This window comes from Felis catus, chromosome A1 (genome assembly GCF_018350175.1).
Source record: "Felis catus isolate Fca126 chromosome A1, F.catus_Fca126_mat1.0, whole genome shotgun sequence".
Lineage (NCBI taxonomy): Eukaryota > Metazoa > Chordata > Mammalia > Carnivora > Felidae > Felis > Felis catus.
Genome location: NC_058368.1, coordinates 163,616,680 through 163,642,888, shown reverse-complemented (window position 1 = coordinate 163,642,888; position 26,209 = coordinate 163,616,680). Strand labels below are relative to the sequence as shown.

At 41.2% G+C, this 26,209-nt stretch overlaps 1 protein-coding gene across 9 annotated transcripts; it reads right to left on the bottom strand.

The window, feature by feature from the left end:
* Window positions 1–6,663: 6,663 nt before the first annotated feature.
* MACIR (macrophage immunometabolism regulator) lies at window positions 6,664–25,332 on the bottom strand. 9 transcript variants are annotated; one of them, XM_023258847.2, is made up of 3 exons: window positions 25,175–25,332; window positions 17,404–17,493; window positions 6,664–9,176 (listed from the first exon to the last, which is right to left on the bottom strand). In XM_023258847.2, exon 3 carries the CDS (start codon window positions 9,151–9,153, stop codon window positions 8,530–8,532), a length of 624 nt encoding a protein of 207 aa, XP_023114615.1. In that variant the 5' UTR covers window positions 9,154–9,176; window positions 17,404–17,493; window positions 25,175–25,332; the 3' UTR covers window positions 6,664–8,529. The 9 variants fall into 9 exon arrangements, with proteins under 9 accessions (XP_023114615.1, XP_023114619.1, XP_044890380.1 ...); XM_023258851.2 differs by lacking the exon at window positions 25,175–25,332 and adding an exon at window positions 24,873–25,011; XM_045034445.1 differs by lacking the exon at window positions 25,175–25,332 and adding an exon at window positions 24,878–25,003.
* Between the last annotated feature and the right edge of the window lie 877 nt (window positions 25,333–26,209).

Here is a 26,209-nt window from a genome sequence, read left to right as displayed (position 1 = left end):
TACAATTTTTTATTTTAGAGAGAGAGAGCATCAGTAGGGGAGAGGGGCAGAGGGAATGGGAGAGATAGAATCCCAAGCAGGCTCCATGCTCAGTGTGGAACCCGTTATGGGTCTCAATCCCATGACCCTGGGATCATGACCTAAGCAGAAATCAAGAGCCGGATGCTCAAACGACTGACCCACCCAGGCGCCCCAACAAAAAAAAAAGTTTTAAAGGAGAAGATAAATAATATTTTTAAAGCAGCTCTAATATTTTCTTCCCACACGCAAGTGCATGATCTTTGCATAACTTGGAATGTCAATAGCCCACTTCAGAAAACACTAGTTCGCTGAGTGTGAGTGGCAACATATAGTTACCCGTAGCTCACAATTTGAGATTTTATAATATTTTATTCAAAATATGTCAATTTTAAATGTCGTGCTTTTATTTTACTGTCTAGAAACTTAAGAAATTGTTTTTAAGTTTATTTATTTGAGAGAGAGCGTGCAAGCAGGGTAGGGGCAGAGAGAGGGAGAGAGAATCCCAAGCAGGCACTATTCTGTCAGTGCAGAGCCTGACACAGGGCTGAATCTCATAAACTGTGAGATCATGACCTGAGCCCAAATCAAAAGTCGGATGCTTAACCAACTGAGCCACCCAAGTGCTCCTGTGTAGAACCTTCTTAAAGCAGTTGTGGGGTAAATTAAGACAGCAATTCAGATGTTGCAAAGATGGTTTTTATTTGGTTGCACTTTATTCAGCAATTACTATGTGACAGACATTTTATATGAATTATGTCCAATTCTCCCAAGAACTATAAAGTAGAAATTATTACACCTATTTTATAAAAAAAAAAATGAAACTGTCATGATCAACTGTATCCTATAAATAAGTGGTAGAGCCAGGGTGGGTATCTTTAAAACCACAGCATCAAAATAATGCAACTATAGGACATTATGTGAAGGGCCAGCATTTTAGCTCTTTCAATATTTTATTTACAGCTGGCTCCTTAAGGCCGAGAGGGGAACTTAGAAACAAATGATTGGCTATTAAAAATTGCCTTAGTTTTAAAAAACAACAGCCCTCAGACATTTCCACCTGCTCCTCTCCCCTTCTCCAGCAAACAGCCCTTTTAAGTCCTAGAAAGAGGTCTGCAGGCCCGAGTTCTGAAAGTGGTTACAGCAGTCAAAATCATTCGGCCCAGGGCAGGGTTCCACTCGTCTCAAACCTCTGAGCCTAACCAGCACCGTTTCCCCAAACAAGGTCCCCTAGGCTTTAAAAAGAACTTGTGAAGGGTGAGTTTTGGAGCTGGCAGTGTTCGTGTTCTGTTCTGCACTGAGGAAGGGCAAGAGCAGTGGATGCACGGAAAGCCGGCTTCCCTCCCCACCCTTCTCACCGGCCTGACTCTGTAGCAGGAGCATCTTGGACTTTCCCTCAGGGCCCAGTGTTTCCAGCTACACTCCCAAATAGAGTCTGAAACTGGCTTCTTCATACCCCCAAACTTACTCCTCTTCCAGACGCAGATACAACTAAAATCTGAAAACTCTGGACCGACAGAGACACACAAAAGATGGGGTCAGAGAGGCTGGGGTAGTTACATGAAGGTAAAAAGTGGTTGGATTAGGAGAAACGCTGATTGAAAAATTCTGTTTGGCAGTTTAAGTACCATGCCTTGAAATTTCACTGCTGAACTCGTCAACGGAAAACATGAGTCAAATACAGTAGTGACTGAATATGATTTCCTTTCTTGGACATTTTTAGATACATGGCATGCTTCTGTCCAGGTTGGTTTAGATAGTAGAAAAAGTAGAATGGGGGGATCCTGCGTGGCTCAGTCGGTTAAGTACCCAACTCTTGGTTTCAGCTCAGCGCACAATCTCATGGTTTGGGGGTTCGAGCCCCACATAGGGCTATGTGGTGACAGAATGGAGCCTGCTTGGGATCCTCTCTCTCTCTCTCCCCCTCTCTCTCTGCCCCTCCCCCATTCTCTCTCTCTCAAAATAAATAAACTTGAAAAAAAGAAAAGTAGAATGGATGAATCTGGAGGCCTTTCCAGTTTTATACCCCCACACAGGCATTCTCCCCACTAGCAAACCCCTCTTCACGATTAGTATCCTCTTCATGGTTGGCACCCGAGCAGGGCTTCCATGTGAAGCTTTCTCCACACTTAACGTGGAATTAGGAACTTTCTCCTCTGCGCACTTCAAAAGATCTTAAACTTATGTTTATTAAGAAAGAGGTTTGCACCTTCTTTCTCTCTTTCAAAAATAAAAATAAAAAATAAACATTAACAATTGTTTTTAATTTAAAAAACAAGTTACGATTTAATGAAAATCTGGGGGCCCCTGGGTGGCTCAATTGGTTAAGGGCTCAGGTCACGATCCCATGGTTCAGAGGTTCAAGCCTCATGTCGGGCTCTGCACTGACAGCTCAGCGCCTGGAGCCTGCTTCTGATTCTGTGTCTCCCTCTCTCTGCCCCTCCCCCGATCTCTCTCTCTCTCTCTCTCTCTCTCTCTCAAAAATAAATAAATATTTAAAAAATTTTTTTAAAATAATAAAAAAGTAAAATCTGAAAAAAAAATCCTCCTCTATTTCACTTTGAGGGCTTGATCAAGCAAATATTTAAAAAATGAATTTCAGGGTGGGTGTAGTTAGGCAATGTTACACCAAACGTAGTGTATGTCCTTTTCCCCACAAAGAGTCCATCTGTCATGTTTGGTATCTTTCTGAACTACCAGTGAGTTACTTTATGTGGCCTACCACAGAATATTCAATCCTAGAAATAACCTAACTTAAAATTTTCCTTTTGAGGCACCTGGTTGGCTCAGGAGGTTGAGCATCCAACTTGGGCTCAGATCATGATCATGGGTTCGTGGGTTCTAGCCCCTCGTGGGGTCGGTGTTCACAGCTGAAAGCCTGGAGGCTGCGTCCGATTCAGTGTCTCCCTCTTTCTCTGTCCCTCTCCCGCCTTGTGCTCGCTTGCACTCTCTCTCTCTCTAACAAACAAAAAAAAAAATTTCCTTTTAAATTTAGTAACTTATTATAGAAGCATGACACCAAATCTGTATGTGAAACATTGAGAATAACGAAACTCAAATCTTGTAAATATTAGAAAGTAAAATACAGAAATCTACCAAGTAACGCAGGGTCCTAGTTAGCTGTATTAAAAGGTGATCTATATGAGGAAACTCCTTGTGCAAAACACTTCTGACATAGTTCAATATCTTATATAAATTATGCCAAGAATACACATTTTTATTTTTAATGTTTTTTTTATTCTGAAATAGAGTGAGCGTGTGCGAGCAGGGGAGGAGCAGAAAGAGAATCTCAAGCAGGCTCTGTGCTGCCAGCACAGAGCTGGATGCAATGTGGGAGCTCAATCTCACAGACCCTGACTGAGATCATGATCTGAAACAAAATCAAGAGCCAGATGCCTAACCGCCTGAGCCACCCAGGTGCCCCAAGAATATACATTTTTACATGTACTTCTGACCCTAAATAAAGCAAACCTTCTATCAATCCCCAGCCCACCTATGCCAGGATGAAGGGCAGTGCAAGAGAAAACAAATCACTAAAATATCCATTTATTTATTCCCTCATAGCTCTCACCTTCCCTGACTCCCAATTCCACTATTTCCGTTAACTATCCTCTACCTTACCTCTTCTCCTCTGGGACGCAGGTCAGTAACCAAGGAGAAAGGTAGAGATAACCAAGTGAACACTGTTGCCATGCCCTGATCCTTCTTAGATTCAATTATTTTGTTAAGCTTTTGCTTTCCCCAAACTTCCCTCTGAAGACTTTTTCTTTTTCTCTTTTTTCACCTTCCACACAGATCAGCAATGAAGTGTGCATATCCAAAATAAATTGGCCAGGCTACTGAATGAGAACAAGATAGTTCTTTCTCAGATTTCAGTCCCATAGGATTTCAGCTCCTCTTTCTTAAATTGATATTTATTCAACACAACACTTACTTGGCATGCATCTTAGGCTACCTTACTTACCCTTCTCCTCTCCCAATAAGAGTCAGGTCCTTGAAGGTGAAAGCTATCTTAAGCCTTTTTGTAACCAGAGCGCCAGCATATGTTCAGTGGGCACCCTGTGGGTGATGGTAACAGGGATGGGCCGTTCTCCTGTGGTCTCTGGTGAGGAGACAGGACCTGGAACAGCCTCCTACTCAAAAACATTCAGACCATTTACCAGTTCACAGTATAACCTATTATAGGGGGTGTGGGGGTGTGAGGGTGTGGTGAAGAAACAGGTTTTATCTCCTGTGTAATGCTGATCAATACAGGAGCAGCTGCCTAAAGCGCTGGGTTAGGAAAGATAACGAGGCCACCTCTGGACTGAGTGAGAGACTGCACTAATGGATTAGTGATGTCTGCCATATGTACTGGTGACGAGCATGGTGACATGGATGCTCAGCATTTGCCATCCTAGCTCTAAGCACTTAGCCAAAATCTCAATTTCAGTAAGTTCAAAAACTTCTTACTGCTTAAATTCCTTTTCTAACTGAAGCTTTAGGCCAGGGATAGAGAATTCAAAAGTCTTCCAGATATATATTGCTATGTATCCTTTTATATAAAAGTTTGGTAAAGAATACTCTTCCTGGTGAATCAGACTGAAAGGTCAACATGACGGACCCAGTGTTCCCTTGTCTTGCCCATAGCTTTTCCACAAAAGCAAAAGCATCAAAGCTCTTCGTTCCAGAAGCGACACCAGCCAGGATCACTTAAGGACTCCACTGACGGTGCAGCTACTCTCTTTCATTCTAGTAGATGCTGCATCTTTCCGTTTAAAGAACTCTATTCACCTCATCCTGTGCTTTCCCATAAATCTGTACATCAAAGACAACCCCAAGATCAGGGGTAACAACATTAAGAGATTCGGTTTCCGACTTTTCCTCTGAAATCATTTGATAAAACCTTGCACAAAGTCTTTTCACAATGGCTGAGAATATAAATTCAACATCTCCCCCAACAGGAGCAAAAAAACGTCCTAGGGGCTCAGCAAACTCAAAATAACATATCAAACCCCATTCTTCTTTGGATTTGTTCCTGGGAGTGCTCGCCTCAGCCAGAAAAATCCTTAATTTTTTTTGTAATGTAAAAGATCAAAGAATCTATTTCATAATTCTTATCTAAAGAAGCATATTACAAAAAGCAAAGCACATCAAGCAGGGACAATCTCCACTTCTAGTTTTATAATCGGATTTATTTTATTTCTAAGGCCATCTTCATCAATTTGCACTTCCCTCATCAAATTATATTGTTTAAAAAGGCAATTTTGCTTAATACGCACCGTTCCCTCTGCATTATGAGAACGTGCACCCTTGCTCTCTCCACCCCAACCCTTCCGAAGCATTTATGCCACTTTAAACTGCTTGACAGCCTCTCCTCCCACTTTCTTTGACCTAGAACAAATCACTTAGGCCAGGGTCATTTAAAAGTTCCCTTAAAATGTTTTCAACGGTTGTAACAAAATAAAAGTCTTTCCAAGATAAAAGTATGTTAGAATGAGAAAATAAGTAAAAATCCAATGCTTTTCTCAAGAGTTGAAGAAACATTCTTTGTTCAGTTAAAGGCCAATTTGCTTTTGTAAGTTAACTTACAATCTTATAAAAGCTTCCCAAATCCCAAATATTAGAATCACTTAAATAATTATGTTAGGGAAGGAAAAAGACACACACACGGGCATTACATAAGGAGCAATAGCCTGGAACAGTAGCCTAGCTGAGCCGGAGTCTGGAAGATCTGGGGGTTCTGAACCAGTTTACATTTTAATCCACCCCCAAAAGTCTTTCCCTCCTTGACTGCTGACTACAGGAGCCCTGGAAACAGAGGTGGAAACACAGCCAGGTAGAAGTCAGAGGCACAAAAGCAGCTCACCTCAGATTTGAGCAAAGAGTGAAATTCCACTGCTACATCAGCTGAGCCTCTAAAACATGGTATTTTTCCAAAAAGGAAAAAAATAAATAAATAAAGCCATATAGGATGGCAATTTGTTTAAAGGCAGGTTGTGTTATGGCCAATGGAGCCCTGTTTAGTATAAAATACTAAATTCAATAAAAATGGGGGGGGGGGATAAAGAGTTCAAAATTAGAAACCATGTGAAAAGTCTATAGAAAATGGAATTTTTTTTTTCCTGCAGCTGAAAGTGATCCAGCCTACCCTTTTTTCTTGATGGGATACAACCTACATTAGGAGCACAAGATCATGGAGAGCACAGAAAACAAGACCGAAAGGAGCTCTCCAAACACACTCTGTAAACTACAGACCTAGACTTTCAAAACTTACAACCAAACTGAAAATTATTTCTCTTTACTCACCAGATCATTGCAAATATGTCATATCTCAAACTTCCGACCCCTTCATTTTTGCCACAGAGGTTCACTTGTCTTTAAAACCAAAACGAAAGAGCTACATATTTCTATTTAGCTCAAGAAATTACTTAGGTGCACGAGCAGGGACAGATGTCACAGGCACCCAGTTGTGTTTCCTCATGGACTGAATGCATACCATTGCCATGAATATATCCTTTACCCTGTAATACAAATGAGCTACAAAAGTAAATTTTTTTTTTTTTTTTACAAAAATGGGGCCTAAAAACAAGTCCTTAGGTGGAATTCTTGAACAGTAACTAGCCTGCTGATGATGGACCTTGTTTAAAGCACCACACAACAATGTGTGTTTACATCACCCTTTTATTTCATAGTTAGAAATAATACAGTTCCACAGGGTAAATCATCAATAAATAACGGTGTTTAATCATTAAACGTAAAAATCCCAACTCTTTGGCATCTGACAGGATTCTATTTCTTGTCAAACTAATGACTGTATAGATATAGTTAATCTTAGTGATCATTCGTCAATACAATATGTTACAAAGGTGCAATTTACTTTAAAATATACAACAGCTGAAAATTTCCAGCCCACCAAGAAATCTGACCAACACAGTCTTCAGATATGGGTCAACTTCCCCAAGGCTCTTTCACATGATTTGCCTCAGTGAAAGTATAATAAATGTTGATTTAAAGAGTTCCTAGGGTTTTCTAATACTTACTCTGCTCTACATAGAGTTAGCCATTCATTCTGGCTAAATAAAAGTCATTATCTGCACCAGGAATGACCCACTCATTAATAAAAGGTGTTCTTATTTTATAAGCAAGATGGCTAACACCTAAGAAACTGTCTCCAAAATAAAATTTCAAATAAGCAGTTCTATGCTGCCAGAAATGCCAATTCGGTAATAAATTGCACCTTCAAGAGTCAAAAAAGAAAAAAAAAAATAGAAACTTTTACAAAAGGTTAAGTTACATACATTTTCCTCAAAATATATTCAAGAATAGTTGAGCTGTATTTGTTACTAAAGCCAGGGCATTATTTCTTTAGCAACAAATTAAACCAGTGCAATTGACATAAATTGTTAAGTAATCCAGGATTAACCCATTAAAACTGTAGAAGCCCTTTAGGCTCCCACACTAATCCTAGAAACTGAAATTTCAATGAGCGCTTTGAGCTGCACAGAACTAAAACTGGAATGACCCAATGCCATGCTGAATGGTATCACTTCATACTTAGTTTAAGCATTCGATAGTAGAAATCATGAGTCCTTCTATTAAAGTTTCATTCACTTACAGAACATTCAGATGCAAACAGTATTATGCCTATCATCCACAATTAAAAGAATCCTTTCCATTTTAAAGTTCCAGATGAATTTTAACTTAGAAAGTAAGCACTAAGGAAACTTTTTTAACTTATGAAAACTTTATATTGGAAACTTTCTGGAAAAGCTTCCCCCCACCCATTGTAAAATAAATACTTTGTATCCCAAATTTAATTGTATTAAGACACACTTTAATAATGCTATAAAGAAATATTTTACAGCCATAGAGATCAATAACTTTCCATGCGGAAATAAAATTCATTGCTCAATAGTATTATTGAGACAAGTGAAGAAAGATTATTCTCTTGTCAATCTGAAATGTTATTTTTTTCAGTGCAAAACCAGTTATAAAATCTTTAAACTCAATATTTAAAAATAAAAAGTGGTCCAATTCAGCAATGTTCAAGTTCTAAATTTCGTAAAACAAATCATTACATACATTTTATAATAAAATACAGAGATTAGAGAAGTACTTGAGTACTTAAGGATATCAATTTCTAATGAATCATACCAAGTCAGCAACAACCAAGCATATAACATTCCCAATTTGAGTGTCAGAATCATAAAGATGGTATTACTGTACCCGAAGCTTTTTTTCCTAGCTAAAAAGCTATACAGACTAACGGCCAACATTCTGTGTTCTTTGCAGTTGCGTGCTCTAGAATGATCTCCCCCAAAGTACCTGTGATTTCATCCCTGCATTTGAAATCTGATCCAAACAATTTTTCTGTTCCAGGAACGCTGAGCTGATATAACCATCTGTAACATGAAGAGTCCTGTACAGAGTACAACAGTGGGTTTCCCGCCAAGCGCAGGCTGGCCTAGACTGGTCTTTTCCCGCCAAGCGCAGGCTGGCCTAGACTGGTCTGCACTCTCTGTAAGTCATTCATGTGTTATTCCTAGCAAACACACGGTCCCCTCTGAGGGTTAGGTGTTGAAGCTGGTACTGGAGCACTTCGGTGTCGGCTGGCTCCTTGATGTTCATTTTATCTAGATTGAGGTAGTCCAGAGATTTGGAGTGAGCCCTCTTACCTTTAAGAAGACAAAGAGGCAGGGGCCCATGGAGGGCCTTGTAAGGTTCATAAGGTAAAGATTTAGTGCACTTGTCTCCCGAGCTGGGCATCCGCCTTCGCCTCCTGCCATTGACCGCTGGAATCTCGTATGGCTGGTAGTACCTACTTCTGGTTTTATACAAACGAGAGGAACGTGCAAGTCCTGCATCCAGCTGCTTGGAGCGCATGGAAGGCACAGCTTCTCCCTTACTCTCTTCACCTCCTGTGCACTTCTGGGCTAACTTCAGGAGTTCCTCACCAGTTGTGAAGCCCACCAGATAGTTAGAGTCCATGTGCAGGATCTGGTAGCCCGACACAGTCCGGCGCATCGGCGAGCATGGCGTGCTGGAACAGCGCGGCTTCTCTGCTTCTGCCTTTCCTGGGGAGCTCGCCTCCGCCACAGGCAAGGGCAGGGTGGCCAGGGTACTTCTGGACTCTCCATTAACATCTACTTCCATCTTACGCACCAGTCTGCGCACCCCTGAAAGCAAACAGACTCAGATTGTAAAGGTATAAGACACAGAATCCTGGGCCACGCTGATCATTTTAGAAGGCTCAGGGAGCATGAAGTAACACTGGCCTGAAGAACAGCCAGTGAACAACCGCCAGATTTTTATCTATGTCTATAAAGCATTCCAGAGCAGGCATAAAATGACTACTACTTCTCTGCCTTCAAGAACTCAAAGGCAGGTTAAATTAAAGTCTGGCGTACTACTAAAAGGTTCAGACAAGAAACAAACAGAAAACAATACTTCTCTAAATGAGGCACTCCACACAAATCACACAAAGTTTATTCCTCGATGTGCTATTAACCAAATCAAATACAGATCTCAACATTAAGCAAATAAAAATACACACAGTTTATTTACCAAGGATCCACTAAACGTTCCCAACCTGAAAATTTAAATCTTTACATTTTCCATCATTTAATTTAAAACAAGCACTCAGCTCCTCACGCCCACAATTTTTTCAATTGTGTTTAAGGGACTTTTATGAAAGACAAAAACCTTTCTGCAAAGGTTCCAATCAGACCCAATTTTTCTTTTTAAGGTATGGGGAGCCTTCAGGGAAAGTTCCCCAAATGTTGTAAATGTTGTTCCTCCCATACACCCAATGAATTGTTTAGAGCAAACCATTTTGTAGTTTAAAAATAAACCCCAATCCAATACATCAGGTCATTTTTAACAGTGAATTTATATAAAATATCAGATGTACTTTGATTGTTTAATCAGCTATTGCTCTGAGAGTTATTTTATTTTGCAATACCTAAAACACTGTACTTCTGAATAGTATAAAAAATGGCAGAACAATTCTCAATGAATGCTGGTATTATTCACCACGATTATCACATTACATAGTTTGGAAAACCCTACTGACACCAAGTACCACAAATAATGGCCACGTTTCTAGAAAGCCGCAGATAAATCAAACTTTGGAAAATAAAATACTAAGGAAAACCGAGTGGCCGTGTCATTTCAGAGAAACTTTATTTCTACTTGATCATCAATCAGAAGTAGAAAACACAGTTTTAACAATCTCAGATGGGGGCGCCTGGGTGGCGCAGTCAGTTAAGCATCCGACTTCAGCCAGGTCACGATCTCGCGGTCCGGGAGTTCGAGCACCGTGTCGGGCTCTGGGCTGATGGCTCAGACCCTGGAGCCTGTTTCCGATTCTGTGTCTCCCTCTCTCTCTGCCCATCCCCCGTTCATGCTCTGTCTCTCTCTGTCCCAAAAATAAATAAACGTTGAAAAAAAAAAATTATAAAAAAAAAAAAAAAGAATCTCAGATGGCTAATCAAAACGATGTCTAAGAGTCAACTATTAAGATGTCAACTTTAAGATGAAAAATTTATTGAAAAATAAATTTATTAAATAATTTTTATAAAATCTCATTGTAAAACAACCTTTCCCTAATTGAAGCTCTTCCCAAAGTTTGGGTATTCATTTAAAATCCAAGCAATTCTTGGGGCGCCTGGGTGGCACAGTCGGTTAAGCGTCCGACTTCAGCCAGGTCACGATCTCGCGGTCCGTGAGTTCGAGCCCCACGTCAGGCTCTGGGCTGATGGCTCAGAGCCTGGAGCCTGTTTCTGATTCTGTGTCTCCCTCTCTCTCTGCCCCTCCCCCGTTCATGCTCTGTCTCTCTCTGTCCCAAAAAATAAATAAACGTTGAAAAAAAAATTTTTTTTAAATCCAAGCAATTCTAAAGCTTAATTTAGAAGAAAAAAAAAAAAAGAACCTTATTCCCTCATTTACACGCTATACTTTCCTTCATTAGAAAATAAACCAAGGGGCGCCTGGGTGGCGCAGTCGGTTAAGCGTCCGACTTCAGCCAGGTCACGATCTCGCGGTCCGTGAGTTCGAGCCCCGCGTCAGGCTCTGGGCTGATGGCTCAGAACCTGGAGCCTGTTTCCGATTCTGTGTCTTCCTCTCTCTCTGCCCCTCCCCTGCTCATGCTCTGTCTCTCTCTGTCCCAAAAATAAATAAATGTTGAAAAAAAATTAAAAAAAAAAAAAATAAATAAACCAAGACTATGAAGAAGTTCCCAGATACTATCCTGTCCTCACTACAGCCCACATCTATTGCACAACTGAAAACTAACACTAATAAGGATTCCTGAGATACAGCAAACGCCAAAGGGATCCACAGAACTCTACTTACTTCCTGTTCTAAATCTTAGACTATGCATTCCCAAATTTAATTTAATCAAGATACTGTAGCCCTTCAGACCCTCCAGATTTAAAGCAATTGACTTTATTCTATATTATTAATATAAAAATAAATTTATATTTGACCGTGTAATTTATAGCTCTGTTAACAGGACAGGAATAGTAGGCGACTATCAGCTACTTTGACATGCATACAAAAACCTGAAGATTTCTTACCTAATCAACTTTAGAGAACCCAAGCCTCATCAAACCTTATGCTGAATAAACAAATGTTGACCCTAAGCCAAATGACAAACTAATTTAATACTTTTTTCTCGCTAATTCTACAGCCCAGAAGAAGCACAAAAAGACAGATTCAAGGCCTCCAACCTACCTAACCTGACAGGCAGCTATAGGCACGAAGTGTTTCTCTGATACTCCATTCTGAAAGACGAGGAGGGTCAGTGAGGCTAAAATAACCCAGGCTACAGAGGAAAGAGAACACACACCCAGATGGGTACCTCACTCAAGAATGACCCAGGTGATGACACTCCAGCAGTTAGTCCACATTAAGTGACACAATGGTTTAGGTCTCTTCCAAATCTGGTACCCCATGACAGTCCACAGACCTCCACCAGCCACGTTCCTGCATTCTCATTTGGTACATTATAAACTTCCCCAAATCCATGAATTCACACTCCACCCATTCTGATTTGGGTAATAATTCAAACGGAGCTAGGCTGAAAGTCTTTTTTGCCTCTGAAGGATAAAAATTGCTCAACAAGGTAACACACAAAATCACCACAAAGAAGAGCAGGCACAGGCTTCCGTGATCAACAGAGTCACTTGGAAGTGTGTTCCTATACTAAGCCAATTCTGCTGCATCAAGGCAGACCATCAAGAACTGTGAGACTCTCTAGAGGATGAGGATAAAGGGTGGCAGGATACAAAGGTCTGAGAGTAAAAGGCAGAAATTATCTATTATCTAGAAAATAAGCACCTAGAAAATGAGAAAACTTAAGACAGTGAGTAAAGTGATGTATAAAGGTCAAAATCTGATGGAACATGAAACATGAGGTACGTAACCACCACTGCTTAAGTTTCCAGCAGCCATAACATCACACAAAAATATCACCTGGCCTGGGCAAAACTGCCTAACAGGATCTACAGGCATCTACCTGATAGACAATGATTTCACCCAGATTGTCAAACAAAAGGAACAGATGTGGTTAAAGAGCTCTGGAAATTTCAGCCAAGCAGCCCTGGTGTAAGAAACCTACCGTTATTTTGCTAAGGTAAACAACCCGCTCCCTTGTTAGAAAACACCAACGAACGAGAAAGTCAAAGAAATAAGCATTTCTAATACACTCTAACAAATATTTAGCCTAGTAACTAAGGTCAATACTCTACGTCAGATTTCTGAATTATAGTCTCACTGTGCTGGAACATAAAAACGCTGTTTGAAATACACATAAAGCTGCAACCTACTCAATCTCTCTTGATGCACAACTGTAAATTCTGGAGAACTGTGCACGTTTTTGCTACAAAAGCATCAGTATTTCTGCTCCAAACAGTAAGAGAGTCTCAAAACTAACAGCTCTTTTAGGTGGCTTCACTGGTTTCTGCAGTGTGCTGCCAAATTCATGAGAACATCTTCAGACCTTAATATTCACGTAGGAATGAATGTCAATGCTGCAACAACCTGAACTCTTGCAGACCACTTAGGTTTTTTTGCTGTTGTTTTTTTGTTTTTAAAGGATCCTTTTTAATTAATATATTGCCTTTCTAAAGAGCATCCACTATGCAGCACTAAGGAAGCTAGGTGGCGGCGGGGTTTCAGAAAAGAGAATGCTGGTTGGCAAATATTTTGTTTTTAGCTAGGTGGAATGCTGACTAAGCAGCATGCCTTCCATTCTTCAATGTGACTGAAAGCAAAGTTTTTATGCTATTAAATTCCTTAGAATTTCCTGACTGCATTTGCACACTGGAGCAAGATCCTGGGAGCAGTTAGCAAATCAGCTTCCACAGGCTATCTCTTAAGTGGGTAGAAGTAGTATAGATCACATCTAGTATGTTTTGAAGAAGTCTAGGTACTTTCTAATTCTGCAATCCTACAGAAAAAATAATAATAATAATAATACACCAGTGACGCTAAAGATGGATGTCCAATATTTCACATTGCAAAATTTCTCACTAAAACCACTCATCAGGAAACATGGCTACCATGACTACAATTGGAGATGGCCTTTGTTTGCAGAACATGCTTCATATTTTCCCATGACAAATTTGCTTATAGGTTTGTTATTCTTCATAAACTGCTCATGACTAAGCATTTTGTTTCATATCCTAAAATAAACTGTGCATCATAAACGCATACTGCCAAGGTAAAAGATTACAAGAACTCTTGTAAACACTGCGGGTATGTGCAACAGGCACCCTCTCCCACTGCATCAATAAGAATAAACATGAGGCGGGAAATCAGGCACAATGCTAACTTCTGCACTGCTGAACACTAGAAATCAGAGACCAACAATATCCTTATTGATTCCATTAATGCCTTTCATATATAGTTTAAAGCAAAAATAAAAACTGGAAACAGAAAACAGGGAAAGTATTGTTAATAATAACAAAAGCAGCAAAATTTCTGTTGATAGAAGAGTCTAGAACAACACAGTACAATGAGAATAGGAAAGTCAACTTGTAGCTGAATAGTACTTTTAAAAGTGAGTTTCTTAAGTACGTTCCAAGAACAAACATAATTCATATATTTTTTAAAAATTTTATATAATTAAAAAAACTTTTCTTTAATTCCATATCAAATGGCCTCACAATCTAATCTGTCACAAGGGGACTAACATATACTGATAAAACATGCAAGACCTGACAGTGTTCACGGATGCCATTTATTTCTTTGAAATAGATGAGGATTCAAAATTAGACAACACTAGACAAGGTAACATGTTTTGCTAGAAAAATGTACACAGTACATACAGTGCATATTTTAAAAACACTAGGTACAGCCTGCAATTATGAATTTTGGTTGCAACTAATGCCAACAGGTACAAACCACAACACACATGTGGGGAACCCAGTACAGCAAGATGAGCACGGTCAAAAGACTGTGACCTGTCTAGAATCTGTTCAGCTTTGAACACTCCCCAGGAAATCTAACTTCCTAAGCATGTGGCACAAGGGGCCTTAAAAAAATATAACCTAAACACCTTAGCTCCTTAGACCAGCTCTGAAAATAGCTGAGAAGTTTCACAATTGCCACACAAAGAATTCTTTTTGAGAAATACTGCATTCTGGGAATTTTTTTTTTTTAATCAGGCCTATCAAAAAAAAGTCACCACCAGTAATCAAAAAATTGTTCCATATGTTTGAACCGCTTTTAGTAACACACAGCAATCCCATTTAAAAGAAAACAGATATAACTGTCTAAATATACAGAACAAAAATGTCACCATGTGAACCAAATCCTTTTCAAGAAATGAACCATTTGGAATAAAGCCGGCTCTTGGAAAATGGGGAGTCTCCTAAGCATGACTACTGTCAATCTAGTAATATCTAGAACCACCTAGTTTTAATGCCAGAATGATCTTGGATTGCATGGATGCTGAACTTCTGAAGCCATGAAGGCAGGGGCCTGCCCAGAGTCAGGGCAGACATTTCCTGGTTTCCTGCCTCCATCAACTTCATCATGCTGGGCCTGCAGCACATGGTTCCCAAGCTTGTACACATGCTAACATCATCCAAGGAGCTTCAAAAAATACTGATGTCTGTGCTCTACCCCAGATCTGTGATTTAATTCATCGGGGGTACAGCCTAGGGTCTGAAGTTTACAAAAGATCTCCAGGAGATTCTACTATGCAGACATGTTCGGGAACGTGTCAGAGAACTTACCTAGTAGGAGAATTTCACTGCCTTTTTTGTTTGTTTGTTTGTTTGCTTTCAATCAGTGATTATTGTCATATTAGTGGATATCATTTTTGTATGCTCTGAATTGCTAACAACCTATCCTTTAACTTACTGTTTCTAATCCATTGTGGGCTTAAATAATGATCTGCTAACCAACCTTGTTAAAACCGGATATAAAATAAAAATAAATCAGTGCTGAATGAGAACCAGGCCCCTTCATCCGCACATACTTTGTTTGGTACAGTTACTTTAGTTTCTTAGCAGCCTCTGTCAGATACAGCTCTTTGGACAACAGTCTGGCAATTACTTGTACAGTTAAATAAGTACTTATTAAAAAACCCACCTACCCAACTTGTAGGCATTTACCTACTAAGAAAAATGAAAATATATGTTCACACAAAGACCTGAATGTGAATGTTTTTAACAGTTTCATTCTTAATCACCAAAAACTGGAAACAATCCAAATGTCCATCAACAGGGAAATGGAAAAAGAAACCATGGTCCGTCCATACAGTGGAATACCACTCAGCAACAAAAAGGAGCAGACTAGCATTACACAAGTGAAAGTTGCAGACAGAAAATGCTACATACTGTGTGATCCTATTTATAGGACATTCTGGAAAAAAATCAATGACTACAAAATGCTACAAGGGGGGGTGATTAAAATATTCTACATATTGACTGTAGTGGTCTTTCTACAACTGGATACATTTGTCAAAACTCATCAAACTATACAAAAGGGTGAATTTCACTATATATAATTTATATGTCGATAATTCAGACTTTAAAAATAAAAGAAGTCTATCACATATTTCCAAGTTTTTGACTGTCCTACTTTTAAAATTCTTCACATTATCTAATCTCAGAATCAGAAGGAATCTTAATGGCTGTTACAGTGTGTGTTTGAACACCTTCAATTACAAGTAACTTACTGCCTCTTGAGTTGGTTCATTTCACCTTCTGCAGCTATGCTAGACTGTCCTATCATTTATAAATATATCTATAATTATGTATACACGCATTTGTCTACAGACGTGGATCTGGAGAGAAAGATAGAGACAAACAGACACACACATTCCTGTAGCTTCTTCTCACTGCAAGTAGTTTTGTGCTTTATTTAAATCAGATGAGTTAATAACCCAGCCACAGTATTTCTTACTCAGTATCCTCTAAAAGTATTTTGTACTTCTTGCTTTCTTTCTCAAAACTGAAAATGTAGTAATGTTTCCATTTTTTCAATGTTTTAAAATGCATTTTCATACATCTAATAAGCTATATCTACCTACTGACACCAAAGTGTTGGTTTTCCCCCATCATTCTTTTGAGTCATTCTGCTGCTGACTGCTAATTTGGAAATCACTCATTAGGAAACTAGATTTTTTTTCCCCAAGGATTCCCCCCACCCCCCAAGGATTATGATGACTCTAATTCAAACCAAGGACCTACAAAAACATTGCCCAAGCAGGACATACCAAAGCATGAACTCACACTAACACACTTTTTAAAATGCTAAAAGCTATAATGATCATTATTAAATGTTTTTCACCTTCAAAGAGATGGAGTCACATGGACACCTGTGTTAGCACAGATACACAGATGACACACTGAAAAAGAACTAAAAGAAGACAACAGCACTGCATAATTTGAACGAGTTTAAATTCATGGAGTAATAAAAGGAACGTCATACTTGCAGTGAACTGCTACATGACCAAGTGAAAATGATGCTCCATTCAGTCACCAGTTTGCCATTCTTTATGTGGGATAATACACAACTAGAACTTTTTGCAAATTATTGTGCCAATCCCTAGGGATTCATGTTTTACTAAAATCTCCCTGAAATTAGAGCAACTACCTCTTAACTACTCTATTTTGAAATCTTATTCCATAAAATGTCCTGTATCTTATAGGAAATAAAAAAAAAAAAAAAACCTATTCAATCAATGAAGCAAACACTTCAAGATAGTAACAGTCTCATTCTGCAACAGTAATTTCAGAACTCATCATGAAAAAATTCGTAATTGTAGTGTACATATTTGCAATGATATACTGACATTTCATGTTCATTGTTTATGTGGTCCTTAAATTACATTACGATACTATGTTCACACAACTGGTTAACAAACAGAAAAAGCAAAATATAACTCACCAGACTAAATCCCAGAAGATGTCACTGTACAATGTCCAATGAGTCCCAAGGGAACACAGGCATACTATTTTTTCTGCTCTACTCCAGATACTAAACATGGAATATAAAAATAAACCTTTAATATAACAAGTAACACAACTTACAAAGCAATTATAAGAATTCTAACTGCAAGAGAGGATGAAACTAGCAGGAGGTACTAACACCAGGTACAGGTTAGAGAGGACACAATATTAATTCATTTCATTAAAGCAATTTGAGTTTGTTCGGCTAAATTTTAACTTCAAACACTTTATCATGTTTGTTCCTCTGTATTCTGCTGCTGAAATTCTACCTTGAGACTAAGAGCAGCTAACTGGACTAAAGACAGAGACACAAAAACTTGGGGGGTTCAAAGTCGATTCTACCACCAATTCGTGTGTTCAAGAGATTCAGAGTATCCTATGGAAAAAGTAACCCTGAGGCTGAGGTCAAAAGAACAGGTCCTAGTCCTGGCCTTGCTAACAACACTGCCTCTTGACCTTGCATCAAGAGCAATTATTTAATATGAGGACAGTACCACCCTTCCTCCTCATACAGTTGTTGTATGGATCTAATGAGAGGAGGCAGGTGAACATATTCTGCAAAGTCCTTTATGGATGTGTAATGTTATTGTCATGCAATTAATTTTTGGTGTCTACTCATTTTAGCCACAAAATAGCAACAATTAAAAATCCTTCATAAGACTGCTGCTCTGAAGCAAATAAACGGAAAGGTCTTGGAAAACAATGCCCTTCCTTCCTAGCAACAATTTGAAAAACACTTCTTTGGAGTTACCACAGTGCTTAAGGTTTCTAGCATCTCCTTTGCGTCTTCCCCCTACCTGGGAAGGTACTGTGTAAGAGAATCTATCTGTAGCTCCTACCTTCCTAGTTAATTGGCTTAACTTCTTAAGGCCAAGAAAATTCCCCAAAGTCCTTTCCACCTGTAAAGATTTCTTTGGTTGCTGCATTTCTGTTGTTGTGTTTAACTTGGGGTGAGAGAGCCCCAAACGAGCCTTGTGGAGCCACTTCACCCCCACAGGTGCACAGGGCCCGACACAGTGGCTACCATGAAACATGCCCAACTGCAAACAGCAAGGGAAAAGGCAAGGACTTTGTCACTTTATTACTGTCCCCTTGCCAGTACTGAAGAGTTTTAGCCAAAGGAAAGGGATAATTCCCGAATTCAAGGGATCTGCCTCTGCAGCTTGAGGAACTGGAAGGAGCTCGTGCACCAAGAACGGTCATCCCGAGCAGCTCACACATTTATCAGCCTTCGGAACGTGGGTCCACTTAAGAAACAGACACGCTCCCTGCCACCGCCTGTGGCACAAACCCGGTTCAGACTGGGGAGCCAAGACACCTCGATGATGAACACTAGCTTCTCCTCCAGCAATGCAGCCTCTGGTTTTTACATAAAGTGAACTGTGATGTCACGAAGCTGTTGCCTGACAATACCTTCTTTATTTCATACACTTACCCCTCCAGATTTCCCCAATACTACCGTTAGAAAGCTCAACTTGACTTCTTTTCTTTTGTAGATGTTTCTTTATTTTTGAGACAGAGACAGAGCGTGAACAGGGGAGGGGCAGAGAGAGAGAGGGAGACACAGAATTCCAAGCAGGCTGCAGGCTCTGAGCTGTCAGCACAGAGCCCGAATGGGGGCTCGAACCCACGAACTGTGAGATCGTGACCTGAGCAGAAGTCGGAGGCTTAACCCACTCAGCTGCCCAGGCACCCTGGCAACCTGACTTCTTAATTCAAGTAAATCGATTTTTAATGGAGAAGGGAAATTAAAGAAGAAACTAAGACTTTTCAGCACCTTCTGGACGCCAAAAGCCCTACACCATTGCTTCACTGCATCTTAACTTCTACTCCACGAGGACGTATCCTCCTCAGTGTAAGTATTCCATCAGGTGACGCTGTCTGAACCCGAACCCCATCTCGTCTGACTCCAAAGCCCACTGACGTTGCTTTATATACGTGTGGCCTCTGTTCAGCCATAAGCCCGGATGTACAGCTTTTTACACAATAACCATGTTCCTGAAAAATGTAAATTAATTTCTGTAAATGGAATTCTATTTCCAATGTGTGGGGAGGCACTTTATTTTAAAGCTTTACTGCCTCACTTGTGAAATGATTAGAGGGAGGTAGTTTTAGCTACTAGTTCTAGTGTTATTTCCAACTGGAAAGTGTTAGGATGTCACAGCACATAGTGCAGTCTTCCACGAAGTCATTCTAAGTCACGGGCCCTTTCTTCCAGGAGTGGGTAAGATGCTTTAAAATCATAAATCGTAAGGCAGGAAAAACACGTATCAACCAGTGGTTGGGCATCAAATACAGATCGACATTTCTGCTGAATATTTCAGGACTACATCTATCACAAAGTGAGATAAACTTCATTTAGACTTTTAGCAATTTTAGATTGAAAACCCAGCAGGAGGAACATGGGAAAAGTCTGGATCTGGTTTAAGTCTAAATTAAAAATCGTTTTCAAAAACAGTGTAAAATCTCAATCAAACTTTCATATAATTTGCACCATGTACTTGGTGATACATGCTTCCCTTCAAACTTTTAAATGCACTGAAGAAATGTATTGTCCAACATTTTTTCAACAGCAAAAGAAAAATCAACCTAAAACTTCATTCTGGATTGGGAAACAGAGGAGCCTTAATTATCCCACTCGTGCCCCGGAGCTGATGTGGAAGTCTAGGAAATGGTGGTAATTTCATAGTAAACAAAGTGTAGTAACTGATTATCCCTAATAGGGCACTGCCAAGCCAAAAATAGAATACAAACACAGAGTCCAAGGGAGCCACCCGGGCAACACCAAGGTAGGCAGCTCCTTTCCTGGTCTCAGTTTTACTCATTTCTAACTTTGCTTTCTGTCAGGCGTGTACCACCTGCTATCTGTGCACAGGGACTAAGAGGAGGAGGAGGATAAAGATGATGAAAAAGGGGAAGAATCAAAAGAATGAGACCAGACACGAGTATAAGAATATAACTTCTTTAAAGAGACTGCCTATAAAGGAAACTAGTTACAAAAACAAACAACAAAACAAAAAACTATAGTAAGGGCTTACCCTCATCTACTACAAACAATTAGGAGTCTAATATAAAAGTTTCCAACAGATTGGGATTTTTAATAAAAAAGAAACCAGTATTTTTGAACACCTTCTTTACACCAAAAGCTATAAGCGATTTATAGCTACTCCCTGAGGAAAATACTACCCCCATTTTAAAGTATTCAATCAAATAATACTATTTGAGAGTCCAAGCAAGAATCTCAATGCCTACCGGTCTGACTCCAAAGCCCACAGACACTGTCATAATAGGGAAGGTGAGTTAATACACTTTGTTTACTATGAAATTACCAACCATTTCCTAAATTTCCACTTCAGCTCCAGGGCTGGCGGAGATAATCACTTTAAGGTTCCTCTGCTTTCAAATCTAGAATAAAGTTTTAGATTGAAATAACATTTTTAGAATACTTTTAAAATCTATAAATCTCTTAACACTTGCAACTGATTCTGGCCAATGTTTTGAACATGAAGGCTTGGCGACGTATCAATGCATCTCCTCTCAAAAACAGTCAGCAAGAAGGAAAAGAATTCACGTGAAATTCTTACAAGATGTACTAAATGCTGTGTAGAAAGACAGAATGAAGTAAACAGACCAGAGGCTAGAGTACATAATGCTTCCAGCTATAAACAGCTGAAACAAACAGAAAACCCTGTGACATTATCTTGTAAGCACTGTAAATAGGGAAAACTGAGCATGGCCAAGGACTTCCCCACAGGCCTCTGGATAGGGAGGCCATGAGTGAGTAAGCAAAAGACACTCAACACACGACTGCAAATGAATCTTCTGCAGATAGAAAAGTTTGCAAACTGGGGCGCCTGGATGGCTCAGTCAGTTAAGCGTCCAACCTCAGCTCAGGTCATGATCTCACACTCCATGAGTTTGATCCCCGCGTCAGGCTCTGTGCTGACAGCTCAGAGCCTGGAGCCTATTCAGATTCTGTGTCTCCCCTCTTTCTGACCCTCCCATGTGCATGCTCTGTCTCTCTCTGTCTCAAAAATAACTAAAAACATTAAAAAAAATTTTTTTTAAAGTTTGCAAACATTAACTAGGAAGTGTGTCAAATTTCACAGGCAAGGTGATAGATAGCAAAACAGGTAAATAAAGAAGAATGTCCTTCAAAAGTAGGGTGGCCATGTCTCTGTCAGAGCCCGTTCTCTGGCATAATTATTTATAGCACGCCCTTTATCTCTCAAAAGTGTCCCAGTTTGGCAATTACATTGTTATTCTACTCAAAAGTAATATTTAACAATGAAAAGGCAATGAATTAAAACAGGGGGGGAAAGGGAAAGAAAGCCCCTTCTGCTTGCACAGTGACTTCCCATACAGATCTGAGGAGTATTTCTTTGGGTGTATCCATTGAGCCATTCAATTATTCATTTACTCATTCTGTCATTCAACAGTATTTCTGGAGTTTTATTATATCTCAGCATTGTACAGGCACTGGGGCAAATAGAAAAAGTGAAGCTTGGAAGGAAAGACAGACAGACATGGAAATAATATACATCTAATACACAGAACAGGAAACCTGAATGGCCCTGGGAACCCAGAGAAGGGAGTGTTTTTTTTTCCCCCAAATGCAGAAAGCTCCCACATGGAAATGTTCAAACCCACACACAAAATCTCTACACTCAAAAAAGCCCTAAGTATCAGACTTCAGCACAGATCCACTAACAAAATAGCAGTAAGAAAAAAAATTAACATCTATCACTTCCAAACCATATGGTTATAAATATGAAGGCCAGGAAATAGCCCTTGCAAAATTCTGGTAAATAAATCCCACTAATCATTAAAGATTATGTTATGAAAAGATAAATTTTGGGCAAAGGAAACTGGTAGAGTAGAGGTTATGGGTTCTAATTCTAGATTCAAAAACACAAAGAAAAAAAAAGGAAACAGGGAGTATTTCTCAGAGTAGCTCTTTGAGGACCAATCAGTATTTTAAAAAAGCACCTGGAAAAAAAAAAAACAGCTATTTTTAAAAGTCGCATTCAGATTAATGAAAATATTTTGCAACCACCAGTCTCAAATATTACTCTAAAAACAAAAAAGACACAGACCAAAACATCTCTCAAGTCACAAAACACTGAGCAGAAATAAAACAGGTTAGCTGCTAAAGCACAACACACACAATGAAAACAAAATGCTTAGCTGTGCCTACCCTACATGATCCTCTTAAAGATTACTTTAATCTTACTTTTCCATTCGTAACTCATAAAAACTAACATCAAAAATTTTAAGAGCTGTTGAGTGTGACTGTTCTGAAACCATCCTTGACCTTACAAACAAATCACTAATCTCACCAGGGTGGTAAGACAACCCATAATTGGTTCAGTAGACAAAAATGTGTTTCTCTTGCTAGTATCAGTTCTTTCAATAGCAACCCCCTCAAAGTGCAGCATTCATTTCCCCCTGTTTCTGCTAGTAGAAATTAAAGCTAGATTACCAATGTTGTCTTACCATTATGTGAAGTCACCTTCTACTTTTAGAAAAAAAAAATGGGAGTTTCACTACAAATATGACTGATGGTAACTGGAACTGGAGGTCTACACGCAGTCTTTACAAGAAATTTGCCTCCTAGGAAACATAACCGAAATGGGACAGGTGCACACGGTGGAAATGGCTAACCTTCCACATGAAAGCTTAAAACCAGAAACTTCTTCTGATAGGCCTGTGATGAAATCAAGAGTTCTCTCTGGAGGAAAGAGGTGATTCTTCCCCCAGAGGATATAAATTGGCAACAGCAAAGAAAATTTAAACACTGTATACAAAGTTTTATCACTTCTACCACACTACATACTTTTAAGAGTGTACAATAGCTTCCCAAAGCATACAAAGCTACACAGAGAAGGTAAACAAATTTACTGACCATTATGCAAGGTCAATGAATATCCTATGTATCTTATATCTTGGAATAGTCACTATTAAACAGTCTCATCATTTGCAATTAACTAAAATGCTGACAGAAGCATTTTCTATACACCATTCTTATCAAATCAAGAGGTCTAGGGGCTCATTAATCCTTGTATTTCATCCTGGACATTTTATTAAGTTTATAATGCATACACAGTTACATGATAAAAACACTGAAATCTGTGAAACATTCATTAAACATAACTGTAAGCACAAAGCATGGCCTTTAATTAATAAAGTACCAAAAGTTTCTGCAATAATAACCAACACTTTATTTTGAAATCACTGGGAAAATAAACTGAGAAGAGATCATTTATATCTCCCTGAGAGTGTAACTTCTACAGGGTTAAAAAAAACATACAAAGCAACTAACAACTCTAAATTGTAGAGTGGCTCATCTGAGAAAAACAACGTAAAATGAAGTCTAGTAACGTCAGAAATGTTTTGCAAGAATTGCTCTTTGGGCTAGGAGTAGCAAGCATGCGATTAAATGCTACTGCCTCCATTCTTCCTCAAATGATTAAAAAGTTCCCAGCCCCGGTTTTACCTATATACAACCACCATGCACAGACACTGTCAGCATCTTGGCTCGACACTCATCAGTAACCCACCCGGATGCAAACCGAAGTGGGTGGAGAAGCAGAAAAACCCTAAGGACGTGGAACACTTGCAAGGGGAAAAGGACGGGGCCGTCATTCCCTTCATGTTCCCATCTCCTTGCTGGCAGATTTGCAGATTCCACCACTAGAGAGAGTTTGGCAGCTTCACAATGGGGCCGCCTGCTCAGCGTCTGACTGCCGCCCGCCTGGAAACCCCTTTCCCCCGCTTATCACCCGCCCTACAAAAGTCCACCCGCGACAGGTGGGGAGAGGGCGGCAATGCCCAACAACAAATCTGCCGCTTTCGATTCTGGCCAGCAACCCGCCCCAATCTACAAGCGCGCCCCTCCCGGCACTGCCGGCCTGTCCGCCCCCGCTGTACCCGCAGACGCGCAGCGGGCGCGGGCTGCGGGCTCTCAGGCGACCTCACCCCCAGGATTGCAGTGGGGGCGAGGAGGGCCGGCGAGATAAGACCTTCAGGGCTCGCCCGTGGGCGCTATCTGGCCGGGGCAGTCGCACCAGGCGCGCGGCCGTGGCGCGCCGCCAGAGGCGCAGCAGGCCGGGGAAAGAGCTACTTCTCAATGGGGCCCCGAGGCCGTCTGCCCCGCGGTGCGGGCACGCCGGCGGAGGAACCAGCGTGCGCGCCAACGCGCCTGGACTTCCGCACCGCCGCACCGCGGGAGAGGCGCTCCGGCTCGCCGAGTCCCCGCACCTCCCCGGCGAGCGCACGCCGCGCGCACACGGGGGCGCACGCCCCCGCACACTCACACGCGCTGCACACTCACGGCGTCTCCAGCCCCACCCCTGTGCCAAGCAGCCGCGGGCTCCCCGCACCCCGTAGGGGCCCCACCCAGTTCACCAGACCCCAGCCTCCAGCTCGGACGCTCAGGGACCAGCCCGCCGAGGTTCGGGGCCCCTGGGGTCGCCTCGTCGTCCACCCCGAGGCCGACCCGCCCGCCTGGGGTTCCCCGGCACCGCGCGGGCACCGCGGGCACCGCGCGCCCGGCCCCGACACGAGGCAGGGAGGAAGGGGCGGTGCCGCGACTGGGCTGGCACCGGAGCTCAGTGACTGGAGCACCCCCCAACCCACCCACCCATCACCACCACCTTTTCTGCAGCACAAAAGGTTGCAGGCGGAACGGCCGTCCCCGTGCAACCTACCGGTGGCCCAGGGCTCTGCCACCTCCGCCGCGCCTGGGCCGCAGAGCCGGAAAGAAGGGCGGGAGAGGCGCAGGGCTGCGGCGCCGAGATCCGGGCAGAGGCCGCCAGCCGAGCCAGCCGGGTACCCTCTCCTCTCCCACCGCGCTCGGAGCCAGCTACCGCCCGGCGTAGTCCCCGCCTCCTCCTCCTCCGCCGCCGCCCGCCTTCCCGCCCTCCTCCCTCCGGCTGCGGAGGCGCAGCCCGTCTGCGCTGGGCCCGCCTCCTGCGCCCTGCTCTGACACCCGGAGGAAGGGCGGGCCGGCCGGAGAAAGGCGCTAAGAGGCCCGAAGTAGTTGGCGGGGGCGGGGGAGTTGCGGACTGGGAAGGGGAGGAGGAGTCGTAACACCTCCTCCCAGTCCAAACCTTCAGCCCAACTGAGGAGCTCCGACTCGCTGGCCTAGGCTGCACGTACGTTTCCTCAGGTGGTGTGGTGATGTTTGTCATTCGTGAGTCTCTGCTTAAAGGACTCAGCCCTGAGCAGACTGAAAGCCCATGAAATTACAAATTTGACCCTTCAAATCTTAGAAAACTGCTAAATATCTAGGGAATGGAGTGAGGTGAATTCAAATTCACATTCTGATTGGATTAGCTATTTTTGAAGCCTCAGGCTTGATCTTTTCCATTCTTGTAAGAAATTCTTTTCTTTGATCAAGATTTTCTGTTCTCAATTCATATGCATCTCCTCCGCCAAACAGGTTCACAAACTCTGTGATAAGAATATATGCCAAGACTTTACACGTGCATTTCCAAATTTACACCTCCCGACAAATTTGTGAGGGAGTGACCGATTATCCACATCCTAAAGGTTTGGAAAGTTTAACTTCCTCGAGGTCACACTTGTACTTAGTGCCTGAGCTGAGTCTGAACCCAGCCACTGGAAACACGAATTTGTTCATAGATGTTGCTAATTTATGTTCCAGTCTCAATCCAAGAGAGTTGTTACTGTTCTTTCTTTCTTTTTTTTTTTTAACAAAATACTTTATGTGAACACAAAAG

Bases quoted from the DNA above. Each gene is read 5' to 3' on its own strand.
- MACIR (XM_023258847.2), bottom strand. From the start codon at position 9,153: ATGGAAGTAGATGTTAATGGAGAGTCCAGAAGTACCCTGGCCACCCTG.